Raw genomic sequence first — 19,219 nt, 5'->3', positions numbered from 1 at the left:
TGCAGCGTGCAGGGTAGCGGGCATATCTCTTCCTGGCTTAAGAACACGTAGCCTTCGCCTCTGGCTGGCTCGTGGGGGGGCCGCCCAATCTTTCTCCTCCAAGAACCAGTAGTTCAGGTAGGCGAGCACCTTGAGCACCCATGCGCAGTGGAAAGGCTGGTCGGAAGTGGCGTACTTGGGCGCTCCATAGAGCAGGGGAGCAGTAGTGGAGAGCAGCGCCTACCCCTCCCCCACTCCGTCTTCCGAGTGGTTCTGCCCACTGGAAGCTGAACGTGTTCATCAGAGCCTTGCAGCCCTGCCGTACCTGTTCGCAGATGGACCAGCATGGCAGGATGGTCCATCACTGCTCCAGCACCGTGCACATCGGGGCATACATGGAGCACAGGAAAACTTGAGCTCCGATGAGCATTGCACCATCACCAGCGGGTAGAACTGGTGCACCTCCAGGCCGGTGTCCTCCTGGTTCGTGTGGCCCAGCAGTTCCAGTTAATTACCAGGTAACAGTAACAGGAAAGGCACCAGAGAATTTGCTAGCCTGAAACCCTGCCATACTTGGTTTGTTTGGGCTTTTACTGCTTTATTTTGGTGATGCTAGTTATGGAAAAATGCTCAATATATAGGGCCATGATGGTCTGGTTGTAGGCGATGTCCATGCACAAGGGGACGGAGATGGACTGGCAGAAGCCGTGGTCCTGGATAGAGATGCCCCTTTCCCTGTGGAACTGGCTGTGGCACGCCACCCAACAGTTCAGGATAGGCAGCAGCGGAGAGGCCAGATGGTGCCAGATGCTGGGGACAGGCATGGTGGGTGAATCGGAGCAAAAAATCACTACAAAAAAAACTTGGGGAGGGAGAGAAATCCTCAATTCTTTGGCTTGTGGAGACCAAAAGGATCCGGCGTGCAAAGAGTTTTCAGGACACAAGCTCATGGGCGCCCAATATTTCCAATTAGGCCTGCATGCTGCACGTGACTGATACAAAGCCTTTCCTCTGACGTCAGCTCTGACGTCGGAGGAAGACTTCTGGTTGGCTACATGCTCGTGCTGTAGGCAGGAAAAGAAGACGAGCCTCTTGGCTCGAGCTGCCTCCAACCCCTGCTGTTATCTGGACGCAAACGCGGGACACAGAAGGAGGTTGAATGTGGGAGGCAAACGCAGGACACAGAAGTGGGGGGGGGAGGGAGTGTGTTTTTTGGACACAGAACTTCAAGGCATGAACTCTGGAGAGAGGATGGAGGAAGGTAGGGAAAGAAATGCTGAGGTGGGGGAGGGAACAGAAAGGGAGAATTGGGTGTGGGTGTCAGTGAGAGAGAAAGAGAGATTATTGTGTACATGGGGAATGGAAGAAAGGAGAATTTTTGATCATAGGGAGGGAGTGAGGTACAGATGAGAGGGAGAAATGTGGTAGAAAAGGGAACAGTGGGACAGATTGAAAGGGATGCAAGAGGGAGGAATGTTGGACATAGAGGTGAAGGGAATGGAGGGAGAGATGTGGCATGGTGCTGGAGAAATGTTGGGCATTGGATTGGTGGGCAGAGGCGAAAGATGCTGCACATGGTCCGGGGGATGAGAGAGGGATAAATGCTGGACTATGGTAGGAGGAACCAATGGACAGCAACAGAAGAATTTACAGAAGATGGGAAAGCGGAAAAAAGAAACTGGGACCAACTTGATAGAAAAATAAGTCTCCAGACAACAAAGGTAAAAAACGGAATTTATTGACTAAAATATGTTAGCTGTGAGAAATGTATATAGCAGATGTCTTTGTATTGTGTTCAAAAGAAAAGGAAATGCATTTCTGGTTTTATTTGTACAGTGTTGAAGTACTTGCTGACCCTTGCTGTGGCTGGTAGGGATCCCCAAACACTGCCAGCAGAGGACCTCCTCTAGAGATGGCCAGAACTCCCCTCCCCCAAGCGCAGCAGTCGCTGGCAGCATCCATGAGCCACTGAAATGCCAGCATCTGTGACTCAGGGACATTACTGCTGCCTGCCAAACTTGGGAAAAGGTACCCCCTGCCAACTGCAGAGGAAATCCTCAACTGCCAGCTTGGGGTCCTCAACATCTGAGTATTTATATTTCATATTTACATTAGAAGCTCTGGTAGAAACCCGTTTACAAAATATGTATTCTTCCCAATTAATATTTCCAAATTGTCTTTCCAATATTTCCAAAGTGTCTGTGCTTATTTTGTAAATGGGTCTCTACCAGAGCCTTTAATTCAGCAGCATAATTAAATGAAATAACTATTTCTGAAGTTTATAGGGATGGGCGGGGACGGAGGGGATTCCTCACGGGGACGGAGGGATTCCTCGCGGGGATGGGTAGGTACAGGTGGGATTTATGTCCCTGCGCAACTCTCTACTCCAGATTCCTGCTTGAACTCTCCTATGATTTGGTATGTACTGTTTTATTCAGATCTTTGGGGGGTGGGAAGAGGTCAGTAACCACTGGGGGAGTGTGGAGTGGTCATGTCTTCACCCTCCTGTGGTCACCTGGTTAGTTTGGGTACCTTTTTGGCTCTTATTCACTTTTAAAACTCCAAACTCAGACTTGCTCCAAACATCTAAATGACATCCTGGCCATCTTGGTAAACGTTCAATCCTGGTTGCAAGATGTGCAAGTGCTAAGTACACCCTATTTCTGCCTATAACATGCCTCCAACACACCCTCTTGAACTCTGGATGCACTGCAGACAAAAAGCTTAGCAAGACATCTAGAAAGTCAATTAGGAAAATGACTACTTGAACATCTTGCCCAGTAAGACGTTCAAGTGCCAATTTATAATGCTTTTCTTTTTGGAAATTAACCTCACCATGATTAGCAAACTTGGTTACCAGCAAACATTTTTATAACAAAGGAAAAAATTCTCATACAATATTTTTACTAGATTTTAAATTTAGTTTGGTTTTGTGTTCTCTCATTCCTTTTTCCTTCTTGCCCATCAACCACTTTTCCTCTCATTTATCTCCTCCCTTCTCACACTCCCTCTTCTCTAGTCTCTCCTCTTTCTGGTGTGGTTTGGCTGTAGGGGAAAGCCCTTAACCATGGTCATTCTTGGACTGAGCTCATCTTGATTCCATACCAGCAGAAGGTGCCTGAGATATTTATCTCCTGTTAAAGGTTAAGCATTTTTGGTTGGTTACTGTTACATCTTGTTCATGACAGAAAGTAGTTCATTGTTCAGTCAAGTCAAAGTGCCTTTGTAATCTATATCCAAGAAAGCTGGGAACCGACTTACACTGAGGATAGTCTCCTACTGTGCTGCTGCACTTATTCAGTTTGGACTGTGGAAGATGGGAAAATGTTTTATGTTTATTAAGGTATTTATATACCACCCTTCACAAGACAATCAAGGTGGTTTTTACATTCAGGTACTCTTTTTAAGTATTTTTCTCACAATGGGCTCCTACAGTACCTGGGGTGACAGAAAATTGAATGACTTGCCCATGCTCACAAGGAGCAACACAGAAATTGAACCCCACAACCTCAGGGTACTGAGGCAGTGATTCTAACCACTAGGCTACTCCAGCATGTCATGCCCTGAACATAGGAAGTAAAAGATAGGAAGACATCACACACTGCACAAAATGGCAATTTTTCAACAGCAACAGTAAATTTTATTAGCATGGTAAGATTCACTTCCATAACTCTAAACATACTGTCCAACCACATACTCACTTTATAAGGGCAGTATTCTTTTTACTATAGGGACCAATGATTTTAAACATAAGCTCCACAGCTCCAGTCCTCCCTAGAGACACTGCATTCACAGCTGAAAACAGAAAATGGGAAATTCTGTTCAAGAATATAGATTTTTAATGAAGGCTCTTACAATAGCGAATGCTAATAAAACAATGTTAGGGCAAAAATCTGACACTGGTTCTGTATGGAAAGAAACTCATACAATACTCACAATTAGTGGAATATACTCGTAGAACTTGAAGGCAAGGCAATATCAATTTTTGATTTTGCAAATTTTGCTTCACCAAATTCAAAGTTATATTTATAACTCCACTAACTCTTGTTTTTACTCCAAACTTTTTATCTGTAGGAAAAATGAAAAAGTAAGCTCTATTAAAATATTTGGGACAAATGTTTCTTGCAAATCCTCTTGTCACCTTCCACAGCACCCAACTAAGGTGATTCTGGCCTTCAAAAAGCTAGTCAAAAATGTATTATGTTAATTCAATTAAGAAAGATATATTATTTTTTATTTTTCTCTTTATATTTGTTAACACTAGTAAGCACTAGATATGTGCATTCATTTGAACATTTGCCATACCGTTTCATATTAATGGCAAACAAAAACAAGTAGAAAACACATTAAATTTTGTTTTCATGCCTTCTCAACATAGTACCCTCTTTCAAAAGAGTGTGCTCTTTGTGAAACAACATACACTGTTAACAATATGGCTTCTGTGATGAACATAATGAAAAAAAAATAAACAAAATAAAGGGTAGATGTGAATCGCTTGTTTACTCTTTCCAAAACTACTAGGACTAGGTGGCATGCAATGAAGCTACTAAGTAGTAGATTTAAAACAAAACAGAAAATATTTCTTCACACAACCTATAATTAAACTCTGGAATTCGTTGCCGGAGAATGTGGTGAAATCAGTTAACTTAGCAGGGTTTAAAAAAGTTTTGAATAATTTCCTAAAAGAGAAGTCCATAGGCCATTATTGAGAAGTCTTGGGGAAATTCACTGCTTATTTCTAGGCTAAGTGGCATAAAATAAGTTTTACTACTTGGGATCTAGCTAGATACTGTTGGAAACAAAACGCAAAATAATAAAAATAGAAACTGCCTATCAGAAAAGCGATCACAAAGTACCGTATATACTTGAATATAAGTCGATCTGAATATAAGTCGAGACCCCCATTTCCCCCCCCCAAAAAAAGGAAAAATGGTTGACTTGAATATAAGACGGGGGCTTAATATTCAAGTGCCATGCAGTACCAGGATTTGCACCCAGAGCCCCCTCCCTCATGCCCTCCCCTGCCAGGTTCTGCACTCAGCCCCCCCCTTACCAAGTCCCCTTCCCTTCCTGCCCTGCAAGGCTCTGCACTCAGACCCATTCCCTACCAGGCTCTGAACCAAGCCCGCTTCCCTTCCAGGTTCTGAACACTGTCTCCCCCTCCCTGCCAGGCTCTATACCCTGTCCCACTTTCCTTCCCTGTACCCTCTTCCCACTAAAAAGAGCCAATCTCATCAGTGATGTCACAATGGCTTGATTGTCCCGCACTCCCCTCTGCCCTCCAACCAAGCCAGCAGATTAACCCTTCTCCTTAATTGAAACCACCTAGAGGTAGGCCGGGACAGGAGGGATCCCTCTCGTCTCCTGCCCCAGCCGACACTAGTAATTACCACCCTCCCTCACATACCTTTTCCCTGGTGATCCACCAGTGTATCCCGCGCTGAATCCCTCCTGCCGAAGGTAGTAGCCAACAGTGCACCCGGGCCGGCATGCAGGAGCGAGCTTTTCATGTTCCCGGCCGGCCCTGCATTGCTTCTTGATAGGCTGCTGTGAGAGCCACGAGAACCGCGAATCCCACGAGAACTGGCGGCAGCCTATCAAGGAGCGGTGCAGGGCCAGCCAGGAGCACGAAAAGCTCGCTCCTGCGTGCCAGCCCGGGTGCACCACTGGCTAATACCTTCACAATCGGCAGGAGGGATACACCATTGGACTGCCAGGGAAAAGGTACACGAGGGACAGAGGGAAGGAGGGAGGTCGGTAATTATTAGTGTCTGCTGGGGCAGGAGACATGAGGGATCCCTCCTGTCCCGGCCTAAGGCAGGCCTGCAGAAAGCCCAGGAGGGTTTCGGGTGGTCACTGGGGGATGACCCAAATATAAGATGAGACCCCCATTTTGGGGCCTTTTTTGGCCTAAAAATCTTGCCCTATATTCGAGTATATACGGTAATATACAAGATTTAGAAATGTCAACCTCTGCAGAAACAGATTTTCACATAAGTGTGACCTATATCAAGAAGGGCACTCTGTTCATTACAAACATCAAAACATTAAGCTCTGCTGAAAGAACCAAAGATGTAAGATGAAGTTGTGAGCCTTGATTTGCTCCAGTGGACATCTAGCTGAAGCCCTTCCCTTCTAAGGATGCCAAACTTGCCACATTGACAGGTTCCTAGTGATAAAGTACTGCAATGTTGATTAACACAAATTGTATGATAACAGTAATAGGATATCACCATGGAACAAATGGCACACATGAGACCACATTGTGCTTAGCCTGGCAAAATTAAATATATAATGAAAACTCACAAGGCATGTCAATGGTACAGCAGTATAGTAATAAGATTAACATTAGCAGAAACCCTTAATCATGGTATGCTAAAGGCACTGTCTATGAAATCATCTCACAATGTGTCAAACATTAAAAATGGTTCCATTCAGAAAAATATTGATCTGCTTCTCACATTATAATTGGGCCTTGCCACAATTTAGATACTGGTACCTATAGGCAAGATCAAAAGGTGAGGGTATGGATCTTCCTTGGATCTCAAGGAGCCAAAAGGTGAGCTGGGTCCTTGGGGAGGGGGAGGAGTCCCAGGGCAAGGGCGAGGGCAATGGAGAGGGGTCCCTGGGAAATGGAAAGCAGGAGTAGCAGTATTAGCATACAGAGCTATATGGTGGTGCATCTCTGAATGAAAGATTAGGTTTCTTACCTCTGCTAATCTTCCTTTATGTAAATCTTCTCTGGAGGCTGAACTAGAGGGTTCTTGTATATCTGATAGCTTCTGCTGCAGGGCAACTAAAAGATGACTCCTCCCCTTTGGGCTACCTGTCCTGCTCAGTTAGTAGAAAAGCTATGTAGATCTATGACAACAGGAAACAGAAGAAAAGAAAGAGAGGGCGCAGGAACTCCCGCTACCAATCAATTCTGCTCAATAAATTATTACACTAAAAACTTCGGCCAAAAAAGGCTAACTGGAATCAAACACATAAAACTGCAAAACATAGGAAATTTATGGCACGTAGACACAGCCTGAAAATCAGAAGGCACACCCCAAGGGAACCCCACCAACTCTTAAACCTTACAAAGGGGAATACACATGTAATTCTTAGTGAGGCTGGTCAAAGACAAAATGCAGCTTACCAGTTACTGAAGAGGCAACCAGCGAATCAGACAAAACAGATGGGCGGGAGTTCAGCCTCCAGAGGAGATTTATACTTCTCCCTCTGTATTCACGGGGGTTAGGTGCAGAGCCGGCCCGCAAATAGGGAAAAATCGCGAATAATATTTTGGGGTTGGCTCTGACCCACCTCTGCCTCCCTCCTGCATCCTGGACCTTCCCCCAAACCATATCTCTGCTCTCCCTGTGGTAGGCTGTCTGGCCACTGGCAATAACAGTGTCTGATTCCCCTTCCTGCCGTCAGTACTACTGCTCCTTGCTCTGAGCTGTGCGCCGCTCCTTGCTATGTGCTAGCTACATGGAGCGCCTTGCTAGCTACATGGAGGTCTTCAGGTTGGCTCTTCGGCTGCTGCCCCCAGTGACACGGGGCAGAAGCGATCTTCCTATGCTCCTACCCCATGCAAATCCATCATCAAAATGGCTGCAGTGAGTTCCTGTTGTAGTCTCAAGACTACAACAGAAACTCACTGCAGCCATTTTGATGACAGCTTGACAAAGAATGAAGGGAAGCCCACGTAGCCACCCGAAAAAATCTCCTCAGGTGAGACCGCATGAGATTCAGCCCACGAGGAAACCATTCCTCTGGCAGAGTGAGTCTTCACCTCAAGGGGAGGCTTCTTCCTTGCCGCCACATAGGCCGCGGGAATGGCCGCACGTAACCAACGCAAGATGGTAGCCTTGGAAGCAGGCCGACCCCGATGCATGGGGCCCGCCAGGACAAACAGATGGTCCTCTAGGTAACTTAAAAGGACCGTAAAACACTGTCCTTAGACAAGGAACAAAGGCTGGCAGCCGAACTTTCTGGTTGACGTGGAACGAGGAAACCACTTTCGGAAGAAAAGAATGGCACCGTCCTCAAAATCACTGCAGACTCCGTGATGCGAAGAAAAAGATCTCTGCATGACAAAGCATGAAGCTCCAACATTCTCTGCACCGATGTGATCGCCACAAAGAAGAAGGTCCTAATGGTAAGAGCCTTCAGAGAGAACCCATCCACGGGTTCATAGGGCAGACGAGTCAGGGAGCATAGAACCGAATTCAAGTTCCAGGACGGGCAAGGCAATCACAAGTGAGGCCGCAGCCTCCCTGTCCTCCTCAAAAACCAGACGTCTGGGTGAGACTCCTTAAAACCCCTGAACGAAGAGGGACCTAAACAAGAAAGTCCCACAATCTGGACACGTAGAGAAGAGACCGCCAGACCCTTCCTGAGGACATCCTGCAGGAAGTCCAGAACACGAGCCACCAACTGTACAAAAGAGTCCACCTGAACCCTCGCGCACCAAGCCTGAAAGCATCTCCAGGCCTATGCATAGGCCGATACAGTTGATTTCTGCTTGCTCTGAAGGAGTTTGGAGATAATAGGAATAACCCCTGGCTGTCAAGGCCGCTTGCTCAAGTGCCAGGCTGAAAGACCAAAGCAATCCGGATCTTGAAGTGCAATCAGACCCTGCATGAGCAACCTCCGATGGCAAGGAAGACACAGACCTCTCTCCGAGCTCAACCTCACAAAGTCTGCGTACCAAGGATTCCTAGGCCAGTCTGAAGCCCCAAGGATCACCGGACCACTGTGAGAGGACACCCGGCACAGCACTCGCCCTAACATGGGCCACGGGGAAAAGATGTACAGCAGAACCCCTGTGGGCCAAGTTGAACCAGAGCATTGAGTCCTTCACTGCCAACCTCCTGTCTGCTGCTGAAGAATCCGTACGCCTTCCTGTACTTTATGACTCCATCAGATTAAAGATGGGACAACCCCAGTAGCACACTATGGCCTCAAACGCCAGCTCAGAGAGGGACCATTCTCCCTGGTCCAGAATCTGATGACTGAGAAAGCCTGCCTGAACGTTGTCTACACCGGCCACATAAGCAGCATATAAAACCAAGAGATGACACTCCGCCCAAGCAAAAAGCATCCGAGTCTCCAAGCCCAGCAGGGGACTCCTTGTGCCCCCTTGATGGTTGACATAGGCAACAGCTGTCGCATCGTCTGAGAACACACAAACAGCCTTCCGGTGGAGACTCCCTTGAAATCTCAGCAGAGAAAACTGGATCGCTCGTAGCTCCAGTCGATTGATCAAGTATCTGCTCTCCCTCAGCATCCACAATCCCTGGACCGGAACCGACATGCAAACTGCTCTCCATTCAGAGAGACTCACATCTGTAGTCAGGGTCACCAAGTCCAAAACCCGCAGAGGGAGCCCTTCGTTCAGAGTGACCGGGTTCAACCACTATATCATACTGCTACGCGCCGCTGCCAAACACATCAACTTCATCCCCAGTGCATCTCTCTGGCGATTCCACCGTGTCAGAAGGGATAACTGAAGAGGACGCAGGAGAGCTCTCGCCTACGGAATCACATCTATGGTCACCACTATGAGACCCAACACCTGGTGCCAGGACCGCTAATGTGTCCTGAATCACACTGCTGAGTTTGAATTTTCTGGATTCTGGAAGAAATACCCGGTTCAGACCTGTGTGGAACCTGATTCCCAGGCACTCCAAGTCCTGGGTCAGCTCGAGGCAATTCTTCTTTAGATTGATCACCTATCTGAGAGGTTCCAGCAAAGACACCACTTGGCGAACCTCCAAGCAGCCCTGTGCCCACGAGGCAGCTCTGATCAGCCAGTCATAGAGTTACGGATGTATGAGCATACCCAGAGATTAAAGATGGGCAGCTACCACCACCATGATCTTGGTAAAAGATCTAGGTACAGATGCCAAACTTAAAGGGAGCGCTGCGAACTGGAAATGCCTCCCGAGAACATGAAACCTCAGGAACCTCCGATGATCTGGAAATCTCGGGATATGGAGATACGCTTGTATGAGATCCAAGCCAAAAACTCCCCGGGTGCCACTGTTGCTATGACAGAACACACCGTTTCCATCCGGAACGCGGAACTCACTAGAATGCATTCACTGCTTTCAGGTTCAGAATTGGTCTGCAATCGTCGGAGTCCTTCTTTGGAACGATGAAGTAAATCGAGTATCTCCCAGAGCCCAAGCCATTCCGTGAGACCGGCTCTATGGCCGCCAAATCCAGTAACCGGCGCACCGTAGTGTGCACCTTACTGGCCCTGTTCGGATTTCCCTTCAGGAGAGGACAGGAATAAGTCTGCCGGTGGTCAGAAGAACTGCAGTCAAAGACAGTCCTTGAAAACCTATAGGCTCCACTGGTCCGAGGTTATCTTTAGTCATTCTGAAAGGAAAGCCAAAAGCCTCCCCCGATTGGGGGGCCTCGCCAGAGACCTGGAGTTATAATTTTCTCTTGGAAGGGACAGAAGGTCGAGTTGGAAGGCTGTTGACACGCTGCACCTCCAAAACGAGGTCATTAGGATGCTCCGAAACGCTGTCCCGCCACAGGGGGTCCAGCGTACTGAGATTCTCCGGAAGGGCTGAAAATTCAGCCATTCCCTCCCCCTGGTCAGACGAGGTCTAGAGCCAGGAAGCGCCTAAAGCTTACGGACCTGCACACTTGCCATCAGGTCATCCAAACTCTGGCCAAATAAGAGCAAACCTTGGAAGGGAAATTTGCTCAGCCGAGCCTTAGATGAAGAATCATCCGACCACTGGTGAATCCATAACCTTCTCCTGAATAAGCACCCAGCTTAGCAAAAACTTTCAAAATATCATAGAGTGCGCCTGCCAAAAAATTCACTCCAGAAACCAGGAAGTCAAGATCCCGAATGACAACCTCCCCAGGAACCTGATGAAGTTTAGAATAACATGCCTGGGCCACAAAGGAAGAGGCCGCTGCAGCTCGCACTCCCATCACAGTGGAATCAAAAAGACGCTTCATGACAAAACCTAGACTTTGGTCCTGGACATCCTTCAGGCAACCCCTCCATCAAAGGGCAAGGAGGTACGTTTAGTGACCTCAGCCACTGCCGAATCCACCCTCGGCGGGACTAGGCCCTAGCACACTTCAGGGGACTCTCCAGGGCCTCCCAACCTCCAAGAGTATTTCCGCCAAATCCGCATGATCTGGAAATGCATCGGAGAGGGGGTGCGTAGAATTCATGACGGAACACTCTACCTGAACTGCTGAGTCTGAATCAAGTTCCAATGTCTGCAGGGATTCAGAGATAAGATCAAGAAGGCAACTGGACTTATCCTGTGCACCATCTGATCCTCTCTCACATCGTGGGAAACAGTGTTTTGGGAATCCCCGAGATCCGCTAGGCTAGCCACATCAGCGGAGCCTGTTGAAGAGCCGTGCAACAGCAACAGCATAGAAATTGATGCAGGCACTAAGGTAATAGCGGGAAGTTGCCGCTGGCTTTCAGGCAGACCAGCAAGGGAGCAGATTGACATGCTGGAATCCAAAGTTTGCACAGACTGCCGCACCGTAATCTGAGAGGGAGACACAGGCATAGCCCGCTATCTCATGAAAGCCTGATATATCATATCCACAAATTCCAAAGGAAAATAGTCCCTGGCAACTAGAGCTGATCTGCGGAACTCAGATTTTGAATGGTTTGAAGACTTAGGAGACTTTTCTCTGGAACTGCACTTGTATTTCGCGAAAGTGCCCTTCAAGCCTGATTTTGGTGTCCCAGATGCTGGAATCGCGTCTCCGGCGGAATCAGAGGAAAACAGGACCTCTCCGGAGGAGGATAGTGTGGAATCCACGCACGGTTTATACCCCTTGTGGGCCGTGGCAAACAGAATATATGGCTGCAAAACCGCAAGCCATCCACATTTACGGCATGCCAGCCTGTCCTGATGTGGCCATCTCTGAAGTTTGGAGCAAAAACGAAGCTTCTAAGTCCAAAAAATATAGTTTTAAAAAGTTTAAAGAAAATCCAAGATGGCCGCCGCAGGTGCCGATTTTGCTTAATAAACGCCCATTAAAAATGCAGGAAAACACGAAAAACGGCGATTTTAGGATTTTACAGATCCTCCACCTGTAAAATCCTAAAATAGCTGTTTTTCACGTTTTCCTTGCAGGGAAACCTCCCAAAACCCCGATTTGAGCACCCCTCAAAATCAGTGGCTGGTGACTCACAGACACCACAGAGACATGTGCTGCAATGTATTTCAATGGCAGCCAGAAATACACAGTGCACGCATAGGGAGATCAGTACGTCAGGAGCTGATTAAACTGGATTTTTCAGATCCTCTGGCCGCCTCACCTTCTCTCAAGACCTCCAGGACCCCTCAGGGAAATCAGGGAAGACACGCAACGCGGTTCTGACCCGGCATACCTCCTTGGAACAGCAGCAACCTGTACTCTACCCCAGGGGAGAGATGGCTCCCAATCCTGGAGACCCGATCCAATCTGCAGGCTGTCCAGAGGGCTTACTGCAGTTTCAGCCTTACAGAGCACCCTCAAGAAGCAGACAAAATTAAAAATGTCTGTGATCTCCCGCTGATGGATCACTCGCACAGAGTTGATCTGCAACTAATCAGCAAACCCGAAAAAAAAAAAAAAAAAATCAAGAAAGACTAGGAATTGAAAACAGATCATGAGCAGAATTAACTAATTTCAACCATGCAGAGAAGCTGCAGGATCAAAACTGAGCAGGATAGGAAGCTCCCACTCAGGTAGCCCAAAGGGGAGGGATCATCTTTTAGTTGCCCTGCAGCAGAAGCTATCAGATATACAAGAACCCTCTAGTTCAACCTCCAGAGGGATTGCACAAGAAATAGCACTGGTGGATAAGCCTAAAGTAAATTGAAGAACGCTCTATTTTGGTCTGGGTTCTTGGCACTTTCAACATCCGACACTCTAGGCAGTTACCTCAATTGTAGCATAATGTCAGAGAAAGTTAAAGATGTGATTTTTTTGTATACCAAGCACAACAGTACTGAGTTATGACTGCTACAGGAAAGCTATAGAACATTAGTTTCCTGACAAAATTGATATTTATTAACAATACTAGTATATTACAAGGTGATATAAGCACAGAGCGGCATAATAAAAAAAAAAAAATAAAAATTTAAGTCGGTTTTGGGCCTAGAACGCTAGTCACCCAATGTCGGCAATGTCTAAAGTCCATTCCCGAAAAATACATCCAAAATATTTTTTGTGTCGAGAATCATCTAATTATGCGTCCAGTCGTTCAATTGTCCAGACCGCCAAGTCATCTATCTTTATACCACATTCTCGTCCCAAAAAATCATCCAAGTCCAAAACGCCTAAAAAGCAACCTTTTGGATGTGGGAGGGAACAGCAAAATGATGGACTGGCCATCCAGACATGGCAACACAAAAAGGGTGCTACCTAAACATCTCACCATAACTTCCTTGCAGGTCATAGTGAGTCCCTCCAAAACACCCCCAAAACCTACTATAGCCACCTGTCTACCACCTCAATTGCCCTTATGGCTGCAGGTGGCACCTATATGGCAGTACAGTAGGGCTTGGGGGGGGGGGGGGTGCATGTGTTCCACCATGAATGCAGTGGTTAGAGTGGCTTATGGACCTGGGTCCTCCTCTCTATGGTTCAGTACCCCCTTCTCCCCCCCCCCCCCGACTACTTAAGCTACCTCTGTGCAGCTCTACTAGGTTTTCCTTTGCCAGGTGCTGATGTTCTGGAGGCAGGTATGTACGTTTTTATACCGATTTTTATGGCGATGTGGGAGGATCAGTTATCACTGGGGGAGTATATGGAAGTCTGTACTTTGTCCCTGCAGTGGTTATCTGGTCACTTTGGATACCTTCTGGGCAATTATACCTGTTTTTAGATTGCCTAAGTCACAACGCATAAGTTCCGTCTAGGCAGTCTCATCAAACTTTCGATTATCGCTGCAGGACAACTAAGTTTGGTCGGCCCACATCCCGCCCTAACCACTCCTTGAAAAATGCCCCTTTTCGCTCTGGGTGCACAGCAGCAGTCAAAAGGCTTAAGATGCCTCTAGATATGTCTAAAACCCATTTTGATTATTGGCACTTGGACGACCTGTCTTTTAGGTCGTCCAAATGCCGAATTAGGCGGGTTTTAGATGTATTTTCATTTCGATTATGTACCTCTTAATCTGGTAGTATACAGACTTCTTACCTTTAGATCCGATTTTTGCAAGAAGTGTATGAAGCTGAATCATTAGCTCCTCATTGGGTGACGGGTCTTTGCTAGTAGTTAATAACAACTGCAGTAAGACCTGCATCGCTCCCTTGGACACCAACAAACTAGTTCTCCGACCACCACCTGGAAAATAGATTAAAGAAAAAAAAAAAAAAAGAGAGAGGGACATTTATATGAGAAGCAGCAGATAATATACAGAAATATTTACAGATAAATAAAAATCCTACATTTGACACTTATGCTTAATACAGTACAAAGAGTCATAAAATGTCTTGGGCAAACATCTTTTGTCATTAGAGGTTTATGCACATCTGCCATTAAACTAACCTTCAAGAAGAAAGCTGTTGCTGCTTTGGGGGTTTCATGTTATAACATGTTATGAAAATATTATTCGCTTAGTAGAAAATTTGACTTTTGATCGATCGCCCTGAGAAAGCCATTTGTTAGTGAAGGAAGCCATTCTTTAGTGTACCATGACACTATGTCAGGAGGACTGTACTGGAGAATTAAGCCTGCAGCTAAGTGAAGTACATTAGCTACTTATATGTTTGAAACTGATTTGCAGAAATAAATTCATCTGTTTCATAAACTTGTTTTGAAGCAGTAATTTTGTCAAATTCTTTGGACGTGCAATGATTAAAACATACTGAAGAGTGTTTAGTTATTGGCACATTCTTTTTCCTAGAGCATTTTTCTACTATTTACTTTGGGGTGTTTGGTTATTTTACTATAGTACCAAAAAGAGATAGACAGATAGTTAGGACCAGTTTGATGAAAATATCTTACCAGATGTCACCAGCTCAATGAGAATATTTAAGATATTTTGAGTAGTCTGACCATCCATAGTATTCTAGAAAAAAAAGTACAATAATTTTATGCACTAGATCCTCTGTCCAAAAATGTGGCAATTTGCAGACAATCCAATTGCAGCGGATCACTGCTCTGTAGTGAGGCTGCACCCTTTACTGTCCACTTCAGCTCAGTAATATAAAAGATTAATATTCAAGGACAAAGCAAGCATCTAGGGGGTAATTTTATAAGGAATTTGAGCATGTAGAACAACATTTTATATATCAAGTAGGTTGTTAAGAACTTGTCCAGGGGAATATGGGCTTATAATGTAGGTATACATACAGATGGGCAATTTTATATAGACTTTAATGCTGAAAATGTCTGATCTAAATCTGCATGGCCACTTACAAATCTCACAAAACTTACAATCCTCAATCTATGCATGCATACAAGATCATAGAGAGTAGTCTTTATCAAACACAGACCGTTCTTGCAATTCATGTGCTAGAAATCTTATACATATAATCATACATCTGGTCAATAAGTTGAAGAATACAAGCTGAGTTTACAGGAAAGATTCTAGCACAGCTTCACTGACATGAATTTTCTCTCCTAGATTCTGCATCCTTAGCATGTGTACTACTTTTGCGTGTGAAATCTAAGGCATTTCCAGGGGAGTAGAGATGGGTAGAAATTGTGAAGGTATTTATTATGCTTTATGTAATTTGTCAAGTCAATATTTAATGCACTTGATCATTGTCTTCATAACTTGTTCTTTATAACATTCAACATATAATATGAGTCCAAAAATCTGGATGCCAAAAATCCAGACTACAAGTGCTGTACGCCTACTCCCTCCTCCCCCTCCCCCTTCCCGGCTTGTGGCACTCTCTCACTCCTTTGCCCAACACCTTGTGTACTTTTTCAGATCTAAGCAAGTCTTCTGCTCTGCAATGCCAGTGGTAGAGTTACTTATTCACAGGCTGCCTCTGACCTATATCAGGCCTCTCCCTTTGACTCATCCCACCCCTTTTGAAGCAACATTCTGTTTCTGGAACCATCCAAAGGATGGTGTGCAACATGGTGTTCTATGAAATGAGGGATGGATTGACACAAATTTGCTGCCACGATGTTCCATTTTCCAAACATCACCGATGCACCATCTGATGCAAACATCACCATTCTCTTCATATCAAAATCATTTCCACAATAAAGCTGCCTAGTTGTTAAGCTACTGGCACACTGCCTCAAGTTATTAATTTAATTCCAGTAAAAACATAGCATGTGTTGATTACCAGCTTTCCTAAATTTTAAATACAAAATTAGCTTTTTCAATACAGAAATATCTGTACTTTAGACAACTTTGAGTGTGTGTAAAGTGGACTTCTGGACTGCCATTGAACACAGATATAAAGTGTTAATTAGACATTTCATGGCAAAAATCTTACTTCTCCAGGTGCCTGGATTTTTGTATATTTCTCTAAGTGATCATCAATTTCCTGAGCAAACACTAATAAATCTAGCCTGACAGATAGCAACTGATTTATAAAACACATTCTCCCCACTGTTCTAGACTTCAGGTTCTATCAGTAAATGTTTCAGCTTTATCACAGTGTTCACATGGATTCTGTGAATAGCATATTATTTCCGATCATTTTATTTCCATTCACTCCAACTTTTTTGCCTGAACTCCCCATTTAACTCCTGCTTTCAAGCATATTCCACAGGTAGCATATGTTTCAAGGTATTCAAAAATGTCTCCAAATTACATGGTACATATAGTTTATTGGGCTTGTTATACTACCTTTCTTAAGTAGCAAGGTGGCTTACAAAATCAATTAAAATCTTAGAAAAAGGGAGTTCTGTTTCCTTTAAGACAGAAAATGTGAGTAAAAGTAGGGAGAAGGAATGCAAATATAGGAGGAATGGGTTCTTGATAGACAAGTGACTGGCTAGCCATCAGTGCCACCTAAAATCTAGCAGAACAGTCTTGACAGTATGATCTTTCACTATTCTTGTGTGTGTCCAACAATAGCCTTTGGGACAGGTACTGATTGGCCCATGTGTGTCACCTGTGCACAGCCAGAGAAACGGAACAGATTGAACTCAGTAGGGTTTTGGAGTCGGGAGTGTTCGGGTCTGGACTGAAAGAAAAAGGAAGAGAAGAAGAGAGTTCCTAGTTGTCATACACCCATCGGTGGTTGGGGAGAGACTACTCTGTGTCTGGGATAGAGGTCTGCACGGGAACGGGGATCGCGGGGATCCCGCGGGTCCCGCGGGGATCCCGCAGGTTCCCCCCCTGGCCCACGGGACTCCCACGGGGACGCCCCCTGGCCCACGGGACTCCCACGGGGATGCCCCCCTGACCCACGGGACTCCCACGGGGACGCCCCCTTGCCCACGGGACTCCCACGGGGATGAAAACAACCTACCTAAATTCTGGCGATGCAAGCATGCAGCTTACAAGTCTGGCGTCGCGTCGGGAAATAGCCATGTTGAGCAGTGAGCTCAGCACGTACACAGATGAAAGCCTTGCTTGCTGATTGGTCCGGCGGCCCCGCCCCACCGTGCCGCCGGACCAATCAGCAAGCAAGGCTTTCATCTGTGTACGTGCTGAGCTCACTGCTCAGCATGGCTATTTCCCGACGCGGGCATTAGGCTGTTTTTTGTCATTTCGGGTGGGGGATGGCAGCGGCAGCAGCAGCCTGAAAAAGAAATCATCCTGGCCGGGTTCGGTGTCATGCTCCGGAGCTTCTACAGCCTTCCTATCTCCCTCTCCCTTCTACCTGCGGCTCTCTTCGGCAACTCAGCAGCAACGATCGACACAAGCTTCTGGCGTCGGGGCCTACCCTCTGCGAGTCCCGCTTGTTTCAACTTCCTTTTTCCACAAAGGCGGGACTCGTAGAGGGAAGGCCTCGATGTCGGCAGCTTGTCTTGATCACCGCTGCTGACGAGTTGCTTAAGAGAGCCGCGGAGCAGGGGGGTGTTGCCAGGTGCAGGTAGAAGGGAGAGGGCCAGATGCAGGACTCGTGGGTGAGGGAGGAGAAGAGAGAGGGGAGAGAAACAAAAGGAAATATTTCATACTGGGCTGGGCCGGAGTGGAGAGAGGGTAGAAAGATTCTGGCTACAGGGTGCAGTAACAAAGGAAAAGGGGGGAAAGCTGAAAATGGAGATAGTGACACAAAGAAGAGAAAGGGTAAGCAGGACCTTCTGAATAAGGATAGAGATACAGAGGGGACATGAAGAGGAGGTGAAATAGAGACATAGAAGTAATGCAGAAAAAGTGTGTGTGGGGGGGGGAGATAAAGACATTGAAAGGGCAAATGGTGAATATGGGGTAAAGACAAGGACAGAGACAAATGAAGATTCTGAAAAAGTGGTGAGATAGGGATATAGGTGAGATGGACACAAAGAAGGGTGATGCTGGAAAATAGGTGGAATGGTAATTCTGACAGACACAGAAGGGAAATGCTGGATCAAGGAGAGATGGGGCTCAGGCTGGATGGAATGAGGAGAAATGCCTTGTTGGCCCGGAACTTCCTCTCCTACGTCAGAATTGACGTCAGGGAGCGGAATGCTGGTCAGCGCGACGCTTCTGCAGGGAAAGCTTGGGACAGCGGTGGCTTGGGGACTATTCCCCGATGGCGGTGGCAGCAAACCGAGTGGCTTGGGGGAGGGCACGGAGAAAGAAAGAAAGGGGGCAGACAGAGAGACAGAAAGAAGGGGGAACAGGGAGACAGAAAGAAAAAGTTGGGGGAGAGAATGAGGTCTGGAGGAGAGGAAACATACAGGAGGCTGAAAGAAAGGAAGAAAGATTGGATGCACAGTCAGAAGAAGAAAGTGCAACCAGAGACTCATGAAATCACCAAACAGCAAAGAAAGGAAAAATGATTTTATTTTCAATTTAGTGATCAAAATGTGTCTGTTTTGAGAATTTATATCTGCTGTCTATATTTTGCACTATGGCTCCCTTTTACTAAACCGCAATATTGTTTTTTAGCGCAGGGAGCCTATGAGCATTGAGAGCAGCGCGAGGCATTCAGCGTAACTCCCTGTGCTAAAACCTACTATTGTGGTTTAGTAAAAAGGGAGGGGGTGTATTTGTCTATTTTTGTATTTTGTTACCGAGGTGACATTGCATAGAGTCATCTGCCTTGGGAAATGTATATGGCAGATATCTTTGTTTTGTGTTCAAAAGAAAAGGAAATGCATTTCTGGTTTTATTTCTACAGTGTTGAAGTACTTG

At 46.1% G+C, this 19,219-nt stretch overlaps 1 protein-coding gene across 4 annotated transcripts in view; it reads right to left on the bottom strand.

Annotated features, from left to right (window-relative positions):
- The window catches only part of AGTPBP1 (ATP/GTP binding protein 1), a 325,031-nt gene that overhangs the window by 173,223 nt on the left and 132,589 nt on the right, over positions 1–19,219 (bottom strand). For all 4 annotated transcript variants that reach the window (XM_033927773.1, XM_033927782.1, XM_033927801.1 and 1 more), the window contains 4 exons: positions 14,968–15,031; positions 14,158–14,304; positions 3,916–4,047; positions 3,681–3,774 (listed from right to left, as the gene is read on the bottom strand). In XM_033927773.1, coding sequence (XP_033783664.1) covers positions 3,681–3,774; positions 3,916–4,047; positions 14,158–14,304; positions 14,968–15,031 — 437 coding nt within the window. The remainder of the gene's footprint in view (positions 1–3,680; positions 3,775–3,915; positions 4,048–14,157; positions 14,305–14,967; positions 15,032–19,219) is intronic.

The sequence above is a fragment of the Geotrypetes seraphini genome, chromosome 1 (assembly GCF_902459505.1).
Source record: "Geotrypetes seraphini chromosome 1, aGeoSer1.1, whole genome shotgun sequence".
NCBI lineage: Eukaryota > Metazoa > Chordata > Amphibia > Gymnophiona > Dermophiidae > Geotrypetes > Geotrypetes seraphini.
This window is presented reverse-complemented; position numbering and strand designations above follow the sequence as displayed.